Source organism: Crotalus tigris, unplaced genomic scaffold (assembly GCF_016545835.1).
Source record: "Crotalus tigris isolate CLP2741 ecotype Arizona unplaced genomic scaffold, ASM1654583v1 scf7180000017764.6130737, whole genome shotgun sequence".
Taxonomy (NCBI): Eukaryota; Metazoa; Chordata; class Lepidosauria; order Squamata; family Viperidae; genus Crotalus; species Crotalus tigris.
This window is the reverse complement of record NW_024096618.1, coordinates 784,339-803,457: the sequence shown is the minus strand read 5'-3', so window position 1 is coordinate 803,457 and position 19,119 is coordinate 784,339. Positions and strand designations below refer to the sequence as shown.

Genomic DNA, 19,119 nt, shown 5'->3' with positions numbered 1-19,119 from the left:
GGGCTTTTCATCCGGTGGTACTTTAGCACCTGGCAGGTGGTACATGGCCTCTAGCCCAGTGTAGCAGGGGAAGGAATGAGCTAAAGTAGTACTGCGCAGGCCTGGAGGAGATCAGCTGGAGCTGCAGGGCTCAGCAGAAGCTCCAGGACCTGTCCGTGCAGCTACAAGCTGGTTGGAGCTTCTGGCGCACTCAGAGGGCAGAGAGAGGAGGAGCAGGTTTTGGCGGGAGAGGGAGAGAAAAAAATACATGGAGAAAGAGAAGAAAGCTACGGCTTTGTGTGAGCAATGTGTGAGTGAATGAAAACGAGAGAAGCTTTTGCAAGCAAAGTGTGAGTGAATGGAGCAACAAAGAAGCTTGTGTGAACAAAGGGTGAGGGGGGCTTGCGAGTGAAGGGTGAGAGAAAAAGGGAATAGTAAGGGGGAGAAGGGAAAAAGAAAAGGCACTGACTTCTGAGTTCCACTGTTACAGCAGGAAGGAAGCATTAACACTGAACCTCAACTTTTTATTTTTCCATAATATTATAAACTAGCCATTTCTATAACAACAAATGAATCTAACCAGTAAAGCCCCAAATCCCCTCTCCTTTTTTTAAGTCATCACATTTTTGACAACTTGCTAAGGACTGGTGGTACTCGAATATTGTCATGTCCTAAAAGTGGTACAATCTGTGAAAAGGTTGAAAAGCCCTCTCCTAGTTGGCAGGGAGAAAATATAGATACAAAGAAAAAATAAATAAAAAGAAACAACAGCTTCCATGAAACATCCTAATGAGGCTGTGGGACTTTAAAAAAAAAAATTACCCCATCATTTTTATTATGAAAATTCAAGGAGGCAAACATACACAATACTCCTTCTCACATTTTTCCACTTCCTCCTCCTTTCCCTACAACACCCCTGTAAGGTATATTGGGCTGAGAGAGCATGGCTGGCACCAAATCACCCAGCTGACCTTCATGCCCAAGGAGGGACTAGAGCTCACTATCTCCTGGCTTCAAGCTTGGTACCTTAATTACTAGACCAAAGGTAGGCAACCCTGGCTCTTTTATGACTCGTGGACTTCAACTCCCAGAATTCCTGAGCCAGCATGGCTGGCTCAGGAATTCTGGGAGTTGAAGTCCACGAGTCATAAAAGAGCCAAGATTGCCTACCCCTGTACTAGCTTAGAGCCAAGATTGCCTACCCCTGTACTATTGCCTACCCATGTACTGGCTTTCTCACTATCATATATTCCAAATCCTTCCTCCCCCCAAAAAAACCCCTTCAGAACAGGCTCATTCTTTTGTTTCCAATGACATTGTTCTTTGTAACAGTGGCATATATGATCATGTTCACATAATATGCTGTAGTTTGCATCTCAGTATATTATGCAAATTCAGGAAGAGTCTAACATATGTAGAAAGTGATGTACAATTTCATTACCATGGCATTTAGTTAAATTCATTTATATAAGTATCACTTGCACCAACAGAGCATGCAAGCTGTTTTTTTAGAGATAAGCAGTTCATACTACTTCATAATTTAGGTGGGGTTATATCATAATCAAAAAACACGAGTTCTAAATGTATGGGGGAAAATGTAAGAAATAGAACTCTTTCCTATACTACTTACTGACATGCTAGGTGTTTGTGTGTTATATTTTGTTTTTTTGATGAACAAGAGTAATTTCAGTCATGTAATTCCCCACTTGCAATTTGAAATCATTGCAATCCAAGCACATAACAAACTATGAGGAATCGACATCAATGTTTATGTAGCTTTGAACACTTTACACTGCATCTTTGCAATATAAATAATTGAAATTTGTTGACAACTAAGAATTTTAATTTGATGAAATTAAAATTATTCATTAAAACTACAACGGAGTCTGTGGGAATGGAATAATGCAATAATTGCTGGCTATGGAATTCTGGGAGTTGAAGTCCACATGCCTTAAAATTGTCAAGTTTGGGAAACACTGGAATAATGCAACGCAAGTTGTAATCAAAAGTTGTAGCTCCTCTCCAGCAGCTGCTTGCAACAGTTCTGTACACAAGCAGACAAAAAGTTAAAGGGTCAGTTAAAAGCAAGTTAAACCTGTTGCTGATGCTATGTAACAGGAAAGTATTTTAATAAATCATATACATATTAAAAATTTAATGGCGTTTAATTCAGATTATTCAGCACATGTATTTACTCTGAAAAAATGGGGAGAAACTTTTAAAATCATTTTTGAGGAAAAAAACCTTTCTACATTTAGCTTAATTAAAGAAAACCCCTGTGCCCAAAAACTGCTTTTGGAGACAATTCTATTAGTGATATCAAAATGAAAGCAAAAAGAATAGTAGTTCTACATGGAGGGAAGTGTGTAGTGGGGTTCTCCAGGGCTCTGTTCTGGGCTCAGTGCTCTTCAACATCTTCATCAACGATTTGGATGAGGGGATAGATGGGGAACTCATCAAATTTGCAGTCGACACCAAGCTGGCAGGAATAGCCAACACTCCAGAAGACAGGAGGATCTGGACAGACTTGAACACTGGGCGCTATCTAACAAAATGAAATTCAACGGCAAAAATGGTAAGGTTCTACATTTAGGCAAGAAAAACCAAATGCTCAAGTATAGTATAGGGAGTACATTGCTCAATAGTAGTAACTGTGAGAGGGATCTCAGAGTTCTAGTGGACAATCACTTAAATATGAGCCAACAGTGTACTGTAGCTGTCAAAAAAGCCAATATAGTTCTAGGCTGCATTAGTAGAGGGATAGAATCAAGATCACATGAAGTGTTAATACCACTTTACAATGCCTTGGTAAGGCCACACTTGGAATACTGCATCCAGTTTTGGTCACCACGATGTAAAAAAGATGTTAAGACTCTAGAAAGAGTACAGAGAAGAGCAACAAAGATGATTAGGGGGCTGGAGGCTAAAGCATATAAGGAACAGTTGCTGGAATTGGGTATGTCTAGTTTAATGAAGAGAAGGACGAGGAGGGACATGATAGCAGTGTTCCAATATCTCAGGGGCTGCCACAAAGAAGACGGTGTCAAGCTATTTTCCAAGGCGCTTGAAGGCAGGACAAGAAGCAACGGATGAAAAGTAATCAAGGAGAGAAGCAACCTAGAACTAAGGAGAAACTCTCTGACAGAACAATTAACCAGTGGAACAACCTGCCTCCTTAAGCGGTGAATGCTCCAACACTGGAGGTTTTTAAGATGAGACTGGACAGCCATTTGTCCGAAATGGTATAGGGTTTCCTGCCTGAGCAGGGGGTTGGACTAGATGACCTCCAAGATCCCTTCCAATTTATGTATTATTATTATTATTATTATTATTATTATTATTATTATTATTATTATTATTATTATATTATTATTATTATTATATTATTATTATTATTATTATTATTAGTTTGAGTGGAGTAGCATTCTTCAGAATGATACTTTGCTAATTCAGGCATCAGCTCAACCAGATTGTGCAGAAAATCTTTAGGAACAAGTGTTGAGTTTACTATATGAAATGTGAAATATAAATCTAACAAAAATATATTCTAAGGTTCAAACTCCAAACCTGCATGTACACCACATACCAGACTGCTCTAACTAGATTATTGTGGAGATATTCAGTGAGTCAAAGGAAAATAGGGTTCTCAATCTGGACAGAAGGAAGGAACTTAGATTTTTAGGCACATACCTCTGCATTTGCTCACTTCCCTATCTTTTTTGCCAGCCAGCCCAGTCCTGATCAGGGGCAACAATCACTCAACTAGAATCAAGATTATTTATTATTTGATTTCTATAGCAACCCACCTCAACAAGTGATTCTGAGTACTGTACAACATAACTTATGTACACCAACATTTTTGCAGTCCATTACTTCTGATCCATTGTCTCTTTTCTGGGCAGGAGAAAGTGACAAAGTTCAAAGACTGAAAAGCAAACCAGTCCTTCCTCTGTGGTGCATCAATGATATTTGGGCCTTAGTTTTATGCTACACAAAAAAATGGCAGGAAGACCTAGAAGCAGGCAGCTGCTGTATTTGCTATCTTGCACAGGCACCTCCCTCCTTTATGTTTTGGGAAGTGAGAGAGGGAGAGCTGTGTCCACTGCAGAAATTAGACCTCATCATCTAAAAATACTCCTCTATCCCCGGTGCCGAAGAGGACCCTGCAACGCGAGGCCAAGACTCGCTTTCTTCCACTTGTCAATATTTGCAATGCTGCTGAGTCGGAACTGAGCACACATGAGGGTTCTGCCTTTCCCCGACTCTGCCCTGGGAGGTCGCAGCTCAACCAGGCCCCCAAAGCCTCCCCTGCCGGCTCCTTTGTTCGGGCCGGGAAGCCTGCAGAGGGACCTATCTCCATTTGCTCCCCGGCCCTTTTTTGCCCCCTCTGCCCAAACCAGTTGCAGGGACGGGCGGACTTGGAGGGTCGAGCGGGAGAATGGAGTCCCCCAGCCCAGCCCGCGAGCCGCCCTCACCTGCACGCCGGTGTAGTTCTCGAAGAAGAAGAGCACCATGCTCTGGTAGATGGTGTAGAGCCGGTCGTCCACCTGGTGGTAGAAGCGGGCGGGCAGCAGGGTCGAGAGCAACCGCCAGGCCCCCCAGGCCAGGATGTAGGTCGGCGCGGTGCCCATCATCACGGCGGCGGGCAGCACGTAGCGCATGGAGTAAGTGTGCAGCACCAACGACAGCAGCATCTTCTCTCCTCCGCCGGAGCTCTCGGGACAGGGCGCGCAATTCGGCTCAGCTCCCCACGCCGGTCGCCGCTGCACTCAAGCGCTGCCGCTTCTTCTCATCACCGCGGGCTCCGACGGCCGCCCAGGGAGAGGAGGAGGAGGAGGAGGAAAAGGAAGAGGACGGCCTCAACTGTCGGCCGCATGGCGCTCCGCAGCCCAGGCGGAAGCAGCATGGGCGGGCACGGGGAGAGGCCGTCGGGCGGAGCTCACGCAAGCCCTTGCCCTCATGCAACCGCCGCCATACCCCCCCCCCCCCACCGGCTGTGGCGCTTACTTTTTTCTCCCGCCTCGGTCGTCGGGATCCGTCGAGGAGACTTCCGGGACTTGGCCGTCCTTTCTTGGCCTTTGGCTTTGCTCGCCTCCCGTGGGGAGGCTTGTCATTTTGGGAAGGCGCAAATAACTGGCGAGGCAGAGACGGGAGGGGGGGGGGGCCGGCAGTCTGAGCCGCAAAGTCCAGAGTTAGGCGACTCGAAGTGACCCGTCTTGGCTTTTGGAGTAACAGTAGCCACTAAAGTTAGATTAAAGGAGAGAATAAAATGAAGAGTGAAAGCAGGAGCTGAAGGACCGGGAATGGTGGTGGTGGTTAGGGGTCGCATAGGTCCAGTCCTGAGCTCTGCTCTCATATCGCCGCTTTTCCAAACTTAATTTGCTCATTGGCTGCTGATCGGTCTTGCTGGTGTTAAAGAATTGGAAATGAAACAGCAAATCTGTCCTGGCAAACTTTGAGGCTCGCAGAGAGAATTAAGAGAATCAGTTTAGCCCAGCCCTAGTGTTTAAGGCACCAGGATACAATCTGAAAGATTTTTAGTTCTAGGCCCTCCTTAGGCATGAGCCAGCTGGAAGATCTTAGGCCAGTCAATCTCTCTCAACCCTAGGAAGGCGGGAATGGCAGGCCACTTCCATAATCTTATAGGGAAGTTTTATATACAGGTTATATACATTTATGTATAGTATACGGTTTTCATGTTTAACTTTTATGCCACCTAGAATTGCCTGTCAGTGAATTGGGTGGCTTCTAAATTTGATGTTTTTGTGTGTCAGTGTGTGTGTGTGTGTGTAAAATATCTTGGCAGAAAGTACCATGACAGATGGTACATCTGAACTTGACCCTCCTAGGGATTAGTTCATCCCATTGCCTCTTAAAACAATCTTCGCTCAAAGCCCTCAAAATTGGCTATATGCTGTCAAGGTGGTGTTGACTTTAATGACAACATAGACAGATTTCTCCTTGACAATCTTGTCAGCAACTGGTCCTTCTGATCTTCCAATGGTGCACCCATAACCACTTATCTATATGCCTTGTTGTTATGTATCTTCTTTTTTCTTTCCTACTTTTCTCAACATTGTCGACTTCTCTAAAGAGCCAGGTCTTCACATATTGTGTCCAAAAGATTATAATTTAAGCCTGGTCATTTGGTTGTGCATCAAATGAGAACTATGGGTTGATTTGTTCAATGATCTATTTTTTGTTTTCTTGGCCAGCCATGGTATTTTCAGGAGTCTTTTACAAAACTGAAATTTAATACCTTTAATACTTTTCCTATCCTCTTTCTTCAAAGTTCAGTTTTTTCCTTCCATTGACTGTCACAAGAAAAAACATTGAGTTCATGATTCTGATTTTTGTAGCCTGAATTTGGCATCCAAGGGCCTGTAAGTCCTTCATCACTACTGTACCAAGTCCTAGTCTGTGGCCCTTTTCTTCCTTTAGTCTCAATAGTAGATAGTTAAAAGGCAAAATCTATCTTCTGTTTGAATATCTGTATTCTCAATTCTAAGACTGATTGCTGTACTTATTGCAATTAATTTAATCTTAATTATATTTAATTTTTTTCACCTTGCTCCTTGTCTTTTATCACCAGAGTTTGCAGATTATTTGCATTTTCAGCCCTCAGAGTAATGTCATCAGCACAGCACATGTTGATTCTTCTTCCAGTTCCAAAACCTGACTCATCTTTTTCCAGTCTGCTTCCCTCAATATATATTCAGCATATGGTCTGAATAAATAAGGAGAGAGTACACATGCAGCCTTTGCTAACCAGGAGTCAGGCTTTTTTCACTATGTTCAGTGGGACTTTGCAAAACCAATGCACATGCATGAGGACAATACAGTGTTTTGAAATTCCCATTCTGAGCACGTTCTGCAGCTTGATATAATTGAGAGTCTTAGAATTATTGAAGCACATATTCTGTTGGTATTCTTTGGCTTTCTCAATTATCCAGTTTATAGCAGAATAATGTCTTTTTTCCTTGACCTTTTCTAAACCCAGCATGATCATCTGGCATTTCCTATAGAGGTCTATAATCTGTGCTGTATGATCCTAAACATTATTTTCTTATGTTCCAAATTCCCACTGTAATACTCTCTTTGCAGCTTCAGATTGTCTTTCCTGCATGGCAATATCAGCAATTAGACATCCCAAAGGCTTTAATTTAGTCTTGCAATAAACACAATTAGTAACCTGGAAGATCTTCATAGTACCATCTGATTTGAGTAGCATCTGTCTGTCTGTCTGTCTGTCTGTCTGTCTATCTATCTATCTATCTATCTATCTATCTATCTATCTATCTATCTATCTGTCTATCTGTCTATCTATCAACATATTTCTATGTTGCCATGATCAGAATTGCTCTTGATGGCTCATATCTGGCATTATTAGAATAAAGTAGTAAAATGTATATTTGTTTGAAGACTGCCCAATGCTCATTGGGATTCATAGGTCTGCATCTGTTCTAAGCAGTGATTTTATGAACTCAACCACTATTACTAAGGCAGCCTCCTCATTGAAAAGCTGTAGTCCAAGATTAAGAATGTGCAAAATATTCTAAGCTCAACATTTTTCCACGCTCAAAACACTCGTGTTCTAAGAATTTTTGTTTAAAGCTCAAGGTAAAACATGTTGTTTCTGTTTCATTCTCCAAGCAAAACCTGGCCATTTAAACCCCATTGTTCCAAAAATCTTCTGGATATCAGAGTGTTAGGATGGGCCAGTGGTTTTGAGGCTCATGAGTGAGTTGCTTTTTTACAGCCTAACCAATATAGTGATATCCCTGCTGCTATTGACTTTGACTGGTCAGGATGACAGAGGAGATGCAGAAGAGGTCTCCACGTAGGTCAGAGCACAGAGAGCCATTGTTAGACTTGCTGGAGCAAGAAGACTGCTGCAACTGAGTCGTTGCCATTGGACTTTTATTGCTTTTAAGTATTAAAATTACTGAAATAGAGAAGAAGAGATAAAGTTTAAATAGTGATAATAGGGTAAAGAAATAAATAGTAAATATAGTGCTTAAATGAACTAAATTTAACCCCCGCAACCCAATTAATAAACAAGGATAGATCAATATAATATGTATGTCAATGCTGCTAACATCGGATGTTCTGGCTTGACAACATAGGGAGATGTAGCTTTGTTTCTTTAACTTGTGTGTTACTTTTAGAGTTAGAATTAGTTGATGCTGGGCAGGGGAGCAGGAAGACTGCCTCTCAAGACTGCTTTGAAATAAGATAAGAATTTGGCTGGTTGTTAAACAGGAGGGAAATCTTACAATTCAAACTAATTGGAGAATGTGATTTATGACGGTTAATTAGAGGGAGGAACTGTGCTTTGATACTGTATGCATAGGGTAGAGGAATCCAGATTTCAGCTTGACCGAGTACATGCAGAAGCTATGCTCTTTTGATTAAAGACTCCTTATGGTAAACAATGCCTCGAGGTTCTTTGAAGAATTGCATCTGTCAGAACCATGACAATGTATACATATCTATGTTTAATTAATTCAGTAGTTGAGTTTATAATCTGAACCGTAAAGAATACCTGGACTTACTGATTTTTCAAAATTAGATATTTAATTCTTCTTTCTACAGGTCAAATACTAACTTTAATTTTAATCCTTTATATAATTGAATTGTTGGTTTTTGTTAAAGTGCAACATCTTCTAAAGTTAAAATTACTGGTAGTTTTGAAGCTGCTCAAGTATCTAGGTCAGTGATGGTGAACCTTTTAGAGACCGAGTGCCCAAAAACTGGCCCTGCCCCCACTCCATCCCCTGCCCCACTCCCGCTCAGCCCCATCCCCCACCCCACCTGCCCACAGGGCCACTCACTGCCTCCAGGGCCCGATGCAGATTGCCCAGACAGCCCAGAGTGCTATGGCAGTCATGCCCTCTGCCCGCACCCTGCAGCATCAACTGTGCACGATGGGGTGTGAGGGCAGAGTCTTGTCTACACTGCCTGGATGCCATGTCCTTGGCTGCGCTGCTCCACGTGGGCCACACTCAGGGGTGTCTCTCCTTCAGGGGGGCTGCTGGAGAGGAGGGGGTCACGGGGAAGCAAGGCTGGGGCAACGGCATGTGTGCCCACAACGAGGGTTCTGAGTGCCGCCTCTGGCACCCGTGCCATAGGTTCACCACCACTGATCTAGGTCATAATAATTGTGTGCATTGCATACAGTGAAGGTAAATCAATCTTCAAGAACAATGTTGCAGGTAAGCAAAGAGTGATGCAAACTTTGCTTTTCTCGGCAGTTGATTAAAGCTTTGCATTTGAAGCTATGATTGCAGCTTATGTGTTCTAATAATTAATACTGTACAGCAGCTTGGCGGCTTGGCAGCCCACCTGGGAGGCGAGAGGGGAACCAGGGCGCGTAAGCAATGTGCACAGAGTTCCACTCATGCAAGAAAGAAGAGAAGCCTTTGGGGCACAGTTTCATGCTCCTTCAGGCTTGTTCACGCCAAAAGCTTTTGCAAAGAGATGGAATGCCCAAAGCAGCGCAAGATCGCTCGCTGATTTGGAAACATGACTTAGCAAAGAGTAAAGCTGAGGGATGCTGGAACAGTTGCATTTTTTTCTTAGTCCCATGTGAAATCCTGGTAATTATTTTGAAAAGCCAGAATGATTTGGCACTAATTTATTTGCAGGACTGCCTACATCAGTTTGTACTATTACTTGCCAGAGCCTTGCAGTTGGTCTTAAGACATCCTCAATAATCCTACATTTGGCATCAAGATTTATTAAACTGACATATACAAAACTAGGCCCTCCTTCAGTAGTTGATCCATACATATAGAAGGCCCTTTCTGGGAAGATAAATAAATTATTTTTATCAATCCATAAGAAATGTGTTTATTTCAAGATGCTCTTTAAAATGGGGAGTTCTGTTTACTGCTGTCTTAATGTAGTCATACAAAGTCTTGGTAATTAATCTTAAAGTTCTCAAGTTTGGGACTGGTTTATTTGCTGAATGGCCAGCCTCTGTGACAGCCCTGAATTCAACCTTGGAAGGTCTTGATTATGACCTCTGAACTGAGAGATAGAGTTCCTTTCTGAAGAGTCCTGCTATATATCTGATTCTGTTAGCTTTTAAATACATTCATTTTCATGTATTGCTCAATATCAGATTGCTGTTTTTTTAAAATGTTACAATGTTTTGATAATGCATTGGGATTTTATTGACACATTGATTGCATCTGAGGTGGTTAACAAAACTTTGAAGAGGGCACCAAATGGTTACCTTAAAAGAAATGTTTGATCTGTGACCACAGGAGGTTTTTGAACTATTTAACTCTTTACTAGTATCTGCTGGTGTAATTGCAGAGAATGAAACCCCATTGAATAAACCTAAATCTGACTTACAGGTGGAATTAAAAATTACAGCTTACAAGAAGAAGATAGAAATAATGGATTTACAAACAAAAGATGATAACTTAAAAATTGAAAAACATGTAACAAATAAATAATATGAGATTTGGATTATTTATTCTAGATTTAGTAGAGAGATTGGAAGTATAAAGGGTATACATTGGAAGTATAAAGGGGCTTGAGAAAGATGAAGAAAGTTTTGAGAGAAAAGACTATGAGAAGGCGGATGCTAGAACTTTGAGGATTTTAAAGAAGTACAGGAAGAAGAAAGAATACAGACTTGATTTATTCGATCAAGGTAAAAAAATGGGTTATTATTTGAGGCAAGGCTAACGGTTTCTTGATTAGGACTGAATAATGTTGATTAATATTGGTAATGTTTATTTGCTTTTTGAGTGAGACTGGATTTTGATCTACTACTACTAATACTACTACTACTACTACTAATAATAATAATAAAGTTGGAAGGGACCTTAGAGGTCATCTAGTCCAACCCCCTGCTCAGGCAGGAAACCCTATACCATTTCAGACAAATGGCTGTCCAGTCTCTTCTTAAAAACTTCCAGTGTTGGAGCATTCACAGCTTCTAGAGGAAGGTCGTTCCACTGATTAATTGTTCTAACTGTCAGGAAATTTCTCCTTAGTTCTAGGTTGCTTCTCTCTTTTATTAGTTTCCATCCGTTGCTTCTTGTCCTGCCTTCAGGGGCTTTGGAGAATAGATTGACTCCCTCTTCTTTGTGGCAGCCCCTAAGATATTGGAACACTGCTATCATGTCCCCCCCTTGTCCTTCTCTTCATTAAACTAGACATACCCAATTCCAGCAACCATTCCTTGTAAGGTTTAGCCTCCAGTCCCCTAATCTTTTTTGTTGCTCTTCTCTGTACTCTTTCTAGAGTCTCAACATCTTTTTTACATCATGGTGAACAACTGAGGAGACTGAAGTGAGGATATGGAGAGATTTGTTGAAAGGGAAAGGAAGGATTCAATGTAATATAATTTGTGATGTTTGTGTTATTTTTGGTAACACTTATGGATTTCTGTTTCTCTAATGGGGAGATGAGATTCTAGTCATGGTTAACAGAAATTGGGGTGATATATGGAATGAAGAGAGATTTGCTTATATTTTAATGGGTCCAGTAATAAGTTCTTAATGTAGGTTATACTTACTGGAAATGAAAGAGGTTTCTCTATCATTTTTTCTTCTTTTTATGCTCCTTTTTAATTTTAACTTTTTTTAAAAAAAATATCTATTTTTGTAATTGTATAAGTTTGACTTGCATAACTTTTAATAACAATTATTGGGGAAAAAAGGTAATGTTTTGTTTACAACAATACCTAAAGTAGCATAAGCCTTGGTGACAAGCTAGGAGGTTGTAATGTCATGAACAACAATAATGCACTTGGGAGGGGAGGGCTAGCTCTGTCATGGGTAAGTGAGCACATCACAACTGATGTGTTTAGAAAAGATTAAAGGCTTAGGCATTGTGGTTTTAGGTAGGCTGCCTCTGAAGCCACCGAGGCTAAGCAGAGATAAGAAGGGAAGGGAACTGCACACAAGTGTCCATGCTCATAAAGCAAAAACAGATGAAGAGAATATGGGATAACTCATTGCCTTATGTCTGCATTGTTAATAATTAGTGTTACCTTTTGAATTAGACATTTATAAGAGAGTGACAGGGGATAGCCAGAGTTGACCACCATCCATCTCTGCCTGCTTCCTGATTAGTGCTACTGTAATAAACAATTTCCTAATCCCTCTAGAAGGGTCTTCCTGCCTGACTTGGGAACAAACATATTAACTTCTAATAGTAATTTAATTTTATAGAGGTGAATGTGTTGGGTTGTTTTTGTGACTGTGTTATGTGTTTGTGCAGTATTGCAAAGTTTTAGAAACACTTAACAAGTCCTCCCTCATTCCATTTGTGAAAAGACCAACTGCCTTTGATTTTCCCTTTCTACAATCAATTTCTATAATGACAATTCCATGCAATGGTTAAGTCCTTGAATTAATGTGGAGATACAAAACCATGGCTCAGCTAAGTAGCAACACCTAGTCCAACTTACCTTATCTGAAAAATAATAGGATAGGATCTAGATCAGTGCTTTTCAAACTTGGCAATTGTAAGATGTGTGGACTTCAACTCCTAGAATTCCTCAGCCAACATCCACAGCAGACGTCCACAGATCTTAAAAGTTGTCAAGTTTGAAAAACACTGATCTAAGACCTTTCTTCTTCCTTTGTAGCTCTTTTTCTATTACACACCTTAGATTATAAACCATTACAATACACGGGGATGTACTTGGGAAAAAGAGAGCTATAAATGTAATAAGCAAATAATGACTAATCTTCCTTCCTTTTTCATTTGCTAAATTTGACTTAGGCTTTAAAACAGTGGAGAACATTTTCTTCTTAGTTCCAAGATGATCTGGGCAGAATCCACCCCACTGAGGCCATTTTAATGGCAGGAGGGAAGGAGCAACCATTTCTTTCACAATTTCCTTTCCTAGATGTAAAAGAGCAGATTGTTTTGCAACATGTCTGCAGTGCAGTTTAGTTGACTTCTAAGCTTTTGCTAAACATTGAAAACAAGGGAAGTTTGTTAAGTATAGGAATGTCTGCAGAATGGGAAGTCAAAAAAGGCAAGATGAGACACATTAAATGGTGTGTTTATGATTGTACAGTGGCTATTGTCATCCTGATTATTTTGACATGCCTCTGCAATCAAGAATGTAGTATCAAAATTTGACTTTTTTTATAGCATGGAAAGCTCTGGAAACTGGAATATCTGTAGCCAACTGTTTGAACCTTTCCTACCTGATTTTGAGACCAGCATCACAATGCTTTAATAATCATTGCATGGCAGATGGATGCACCAGATTTTTAAAATGATTTAATGTTGGCCATGATTTGGAGTACATTCAATGGATCTGGTCTAATGGCAAAGATGGGTCAGTATTGTTTCTTTATGACAGATGAGAAAAAGAGGGTTGCCTGCTACAGGGGTGAATCACTGCAGCATTAGGGTTTAGCACCTTCTCAAACCAGTATCACGGAGCTTAATGGACTAATAAAATCTTTTATTCATTTAATAATTTGGCAATTTAATATTCTATTTACAAAATAGTTTTATAATTAGATGGGATAGTTTTAAGTATTTTTGTTTAAAAAAATTAATATTCTAGTAGTTGTGTTTACAGTGTATTTAGTTTGCTCCATTTTATTTCTTCTAGTTTGTTTAGTGATTTTAAATATTGTTTTGCCCAAACAGTGTAATCCTGTAGCATCAATAACAGTAGACAATTCTAGGCAGTGATCACAATGAAGGAGTCAGTCTGTTTATTTTCTAATTGGGCCTAATCCAAAATATTTTGCTCACAGGTTCAATTAATGTTATGATAAATTTGAACAGACAATTCAGTGGGAATGCCTTCTTCTGACAGGGGAAGCAGACTATAAGTAGACAGAGCTTCATTTGTTCGTATGATTTCTTGGTGGAGGTACAAATAAGACCAGGCTTTGCAGGTTGGTTTTGACATTTTGATATGGAATTACCTTTACAACTTTTCAGATATTGTATATGAGCTGCTGTGGGGCAGAATGTTGGAAGGGAAGGGCTAATTGCCTAAAGGCAGTATAGAAATACTTTAGCTTATTTGCTTCCTATTTGCAGATCTTTAATGGGAGAAAGAGAAATTACAGAATAAACTGTTCAAGCAGTAGATTAGATATGATGAAGGATAATGGAGGAAGGAAAAGGAAGGAAAAATAAATAAAGAGAGGCTGAAGTGGCGTTAGTTGTAGGCAGAGCACCATTTGCTGCAGAAAGATTAGGCATGAAGGTTGGGGTTAAAACTGTCTTCTTTGTTTTGAACTGCAGCAGCAACAGGATTTTCTCCCAGCTGGAGTAGAAGTGAAAAGAAATACTGTGCAGTGCAGTATTTTTTTTTTTGAGAGAAAAAAAAAACTTCATTAAGGTGGGTTTCTATTATATAGAAAAAAATTGTCCGTGGAATAAGATACTTGAAAATATTTTAGGATGGAGTGAAAGCAGTCCATCTAGCAATGCCTTTTCAAATTCAGTGTTTGTTCCTTTTCTCTTTTAATACTTTAACTGAAATTTTTAATCTCCATAGTAAAAAACTAATACAAACTAAACTGGAAAGAAAAAGTTCAGAAGCTCTAGAAAAAAGAAAAATAACCAAAAAAACACTGAGCGTAAGCTAATATAACCTTTCACCCTCTTTTAAAGTTACAAATAAAAATGCTTTTATCCCCATAGTCTAACTTTAATTTAGGTCCAGAAATTGATCTATTTTCAATCCCGTTTTAGCAAAAACTCCATTAGGAATGGCTAGAAATATTAAATTTATTCCTGATCCAATTCTGTAACTTTATATTCCTTCTTTGCTTTTCTTAATCTTAGAAACATCGAAGAATATTGACCTTTAAATCATTCCAATGGCATCTCAGTATTTGATCTTTCATGAATGTTTGGCATTTAAGAGGGGTCTTTAAAATTTATCCATTGAAATCTCTGTGCTTTCTGAAATTTTAGTTAATTAACATTTCAGTTCAATTAAAAAAGAGCCCTCTTTAAAATAAGAAAAGGTTATAGCCAGCTTTTAATGCTATTCTGCCTTTGGTTGCCTCTAGTGTCCATTTTCAATATTTATCTAGCTTCTGTTCTAATATAGATTGTGACTCAAGACATCTCAAAAAGAACAACAAAAAAACAGACACTCCCAAACAATCAATATAATTAAAAAACAAAAGCCTTAAAATGTGATTAAAATAATTTAAACTCTAATAAAAACAAGAGAGCACGTTCTGAGCTTACAAACAGGACAGCCATTGAACCCTTCCATGGGATTCCCCAGGGCTGATGTCAAGACCATATTTTAGGGGCTTTCCTGTTAAGCCGTGAGGTAGTCTAGATCAAAGGTCCCCAATCTTTGCGGCTTGGGTGGCCTGGCTTGGGGGGGGGGAGAAGAAGGGAACTGGGCTGCACGAGTAGTGGGCCAGCGCACATGTGCGCACATGCACAGCTCCACTCATGCAACAGAAAAGAGAAGCCTTTGGTTTCACACTCCTTCAAGCTTCTCTGCACCAAAAGCTTTTGCAAAAGGATGTAAGCACTGAAGCAGTGCGAGATGGCTCCCCGAGGCCTTTTGTCTGTTTGCAAAAGCTTTTGGCAGGAAGATAACAATACCATATTTTATGTGGAAATGATTTTCGCAGACAGGAGGGAGGCTACAGATAAGACAACTGACAGGTAAAAGATGTCTCAGTCCACAAAAGGGGGGCTGAATGGGGAACATTTCAAAAAGGATCCTTCCTGTAAGAAGAAAGGAAAGCTTTCCTGCTAAGCCATGAGGTAGTCTAGACCATTGGTTCTTAACCTGGGCGATATTGCCCCCCCAGGGGGCAATTTCATTTTTCAGGGGGGCGATGGAACGAAAAGGGGCGACACGGGGGCAAAGGAACAAAAAGGGGGCGATATGGGGGTGATGGAGTGAGAAGTTTGGGGGACACTTTTGAGCCTTCCCTGCGGCTCCGAGCCTCCTCTGCCATTTGCAGAGAGAGACAGAGAGAGGCACTTGTGCTTCTCTCTCTCTCTCTCTCTCTCTCTCTCTCTCTCTCTCTCTCTCTCTCTCTCTCTCACACACACACACACACACACACTGAGTGGAGGAAGAGGACTGGCAGACCAAGGGCAAAAAGAGAGGGAGGGAGGGAGGGAGGGAGACAGAGAGAGAGAGACCCTTTTGACATCTAAAATGAAGATAACACTGAAGATATATATATATAATAAAGGTAAAAAAGGATAAAGTATATGCAGTGTTATCTTCATTTTAGATGTCAAAAGGGTTTTGCGGCTCCCAGTGTTTTGTTTTCAGTGGTCATTACATTTAAGTGTCTTGAATAAATAAGATAATAACGAAATACACGTATCACGAACTTTGGGAATAAAGTGATAGGTGGCACTAAACTTTTTCACACAGTTGAGATATGGGAAAAAGACTGGAAATGTTGTGATTGAGAGGTTATGATTGGGGGAGGGGGGCGATGGCAACTTCCTCATTGGTTCAAGGGGGCGATTTGTTCAAAAAGGTTAAGAACCACTGGTCTAGACAAGAAGAACAACCAGAAGCACTAGCTCTATCTTTATTGTAAGGTTACATTAACAGAATCTCACAAGACTGATAATATTTCTCTCCCTCCTTTCTTCTTACACACTGGAAAACTAGGAAGGATCCCTTCGAAATATTTCCCATTCTGTCCCCCCTTTTGCGGGCTGAGACATCTTTTACACTCCAGCTATTCTATCTGCAGTCTCCCTCCTATCTGCGAAGGTCATTCCCACATCTCCACCCCCCCCCCCGAAGGCCAATAGGATTGGGGCCAATCTCACCTCGGAGGGAATGATGCTCCATACAGCAGGCGCCATGGCAGAAATGGCTTCCCTCGATCCCACCAAAAGAAGCTCCTTGGCCCACAACACGTCCCTCCCGTTGTTATAAGTACAGAAAAGAAGTAATAAGTGGTAAACAAAGAACGTTAAAGGCATGAGATAAGAAAATGAAACATAGTTAAAAGTAGTTTATGCTCTAATTCCCTCAATGTATTTTTCATAATGGTGACTCACTTGTTTATTTAATTCACTCAGCACCATGTGTTTATTAGATATCCATTTGCACTGCATTCAGTTTTATTTGTCCTGAAACAACCACCCTCTCTTCCTTCTACACAGCTATTATCTCTTTTGGCAAAACTTTGCTTCTCACAACAGACCGCTTGCTACCTACTATCTTCCTGTCACCATTGGCACATCTTAAACTTTCTTCATCCATTTCCAGTCTCTAGTAAATATTCTACGAAATTACTTCAATTCATGTATTTGATTTATTTATTTATTTTGTTCATTTAGGTAAAACTTACTTTTCTTGTCTTCTTGACAAGAAAGTTTTCTTGTCAAAGCCCCAGTACAGCAGTCTTGGGTTTTGTTACATACATTTTCAGATCCATATTTCTTGTTGCATCATATCTAATCTAACATTCATGCAGATCATTTGGATTCTCAGCCTAAAACTGCATTACTCACATGCAAGAATATACACACGTATGTACCTTTAGCTAACACACTTCTAACATTGTTTCAAGCAATTCTTATGCATGTACCAATAAATACATCAAATAACCAAAGGATCAAAGCATATCCTGTCTTACTCCCAGTTTAATATTGCCTTTTGCTAAAATTTCCCTTTATTCTTATTCATGCCTTGCTTCCATTATGTATCAACCAATATTCAGTAACCAATATTCAGCTGCACATTTATGTAAAATATTGCATAATTCAAGACTATTCATTTAATCTATACTTTCCCTAAAACAATTGCACAATAAATTTTCTCAGATTTATACATTGAAGAAGAACAGAAATATGATATGTGCACCATGCCAGGCATAAAAACTTTCCCAAATTTTCCTCATTGTCATCCCTGAAACCATTTCAGCCAGAATTGTATCAAACTCTTTCTCAGGCACATTAAACAAACTATTTCCCTTGTAGTCTCTGCATTTACTTGTTAGATTTCCATTTCTATGGAGAACATAGCAGTATTCTTCCATTGTCAACAATAGACACCGTTCTCATGCACACCTGAAACAAGTTGCATTGTCAATCTATAAGCAAACCACACTCATATTTTAACATTTCTCTAGTCTAGGTAAACTATCTCTACTTGCAGCCAAATTCTCAAGAGATTTATGACTTGGTTTTTCTGCAAGGTTGTACACATTTTATTAGAAATAAATACAGTAATGGATTATATTAAATTTATCTATTTTCTAGCTTGCAATTTATCAGGAAATCCAAAACTTGCAAAATATGTCTGAGAAATCCAAACTGACCTATTTCAATGGTAGAGGACGAATGGAATCCGTACGCTGGCTCTTAGCAGCAGCTGGAGTTGAGGTTTGTTTCTTCTATTTTTGTCAGCCTTGTAAGATAGACCAGTCAAAGGAACCAAATCCACATAAATCAAGATTAGTGTCAGCGTTCAAAATTCAAGAAGGACACATTGTGATTCTTCCAAGAAGATTTCCTTTTTCTTCCTCACCCATAGAGAGAATCTTGCCAAACTAAAGCATGCTAACACTTCCCTAAAGCACTTGGAACTATTGGGCGGGAGACATGTTAACCCTCTTTTTTCCCATACAAACTACATATCTGAACTGAGTTGTTGCTTGTTCCTCTGGAACACCCCCCCCCCCAGGAATCCGAAGCACATCCCCATCACAAATAAGTATTGAATTTTGCAACTCTGAATATACTTCCTCTTCCCTCACTTCATCTTTGTGTGAAGTAGAGCAAGAACTCAGACATTAACTCAGATTGGTTTTTTGGAACAGGCTCAAACCCTGTTTATCTAACCGTTGCTCTGGTAGCAGCTCTTTCCCCATCCTTCAACGCCATTATCTCTTCCCTCCACAGTGAAGCAAGATGAAATTGGGGCCTTTTTTTGCCTTGAGATTTGATCTAAAGTTTTCTCAATTGACCACTCACATGGGATCATTCTGGAGATGGGTAAAGGACTCAAGTATCCTGCCAGCACACACGCGCGCGCGCACACACACGCACACACACATACACACACATTCTTTTTTTCCTTTTGTTCTTATAGCAAGTACCAAATCTAGATCACAAAGGTGTGGCTGAATCTAGGTGGGAGCAAAATGTTTCCTCCATCCTTTGGCTGCCATCCAGTGG

At 40.2% G+C, this 19,119-nt stretch overlaps 2 protein-coding genes across 5 annotated transcripts in view; one reads left to right on the top strand and one right to left on the bottom strand.

The window, feature by feature from the left end:
- The window catches only part of AGPAT5 (1-acylglycerol-3-phosphate O-acyltransferase 5), a 31,474-nt gene extending 23,593 nt beyond the window's left edge, over positions 1 to 7,881 (bottom strand). The window contains exons 1-2 of one of the 3 annotated variants that reach the window (XM_039340991.1): positions 4,455 to 4,546; positions 3,786 to 3,873 (exon numbers count right to left, since the gene is read on the bottom strand). In XM_039340991.1, coding sequence (XP_039196925.1) covers positions 3,786 to 3,836 — 51 coding nt within the window. In that variant the 5' untranslated portion in view covers positions 3,837 to 3,873; positions 4,455 to 4,546. Of the gene's footprint in view, positions 1 to 3,785; positions 3,874 to 4,454 lie in introns of all 3 variants that reach the window. The other 2 variants (XM_039340990.1, XM_039340989.1) reach the window with 2 other exon arrangements.
- Positions 7,882 to 9,091: 1,210 nt separating this feature from the next.
- LOC120306930 (glutathione S-transferase 3-like) overlaps positions 9,092 to 19,119 on the top strand; it is a 37,297-nt gene continuing 27,269 nt past the window's right edge. The window contains exons 1-3 of one of the 2 annotated variants that reach the window (XM_039340993.1): positions 9,092 to 10,645; positions 14,227 to 14,323; positions 18,202 to 18,324. In XM_039340993.1, coding sequence (XP_039196927.1) covers positions 18,238 to 18,324 — 87 coding nt within the window. In that variant the 5' untranslated portion in view covers positions 9,092 to 10,645; positions 14,227 to 14,323; positions 18,202 to 18,237. Of the gene's footprint in view, positions 10,646 to 11,210; positions 13,872 to 14,226; positions 14,324 to 18,201; positions 18,325 to 19,119 lie in introns of those variants that run through there. The other variant, XM_039340994.1, reaches the window with a different exon arrangement.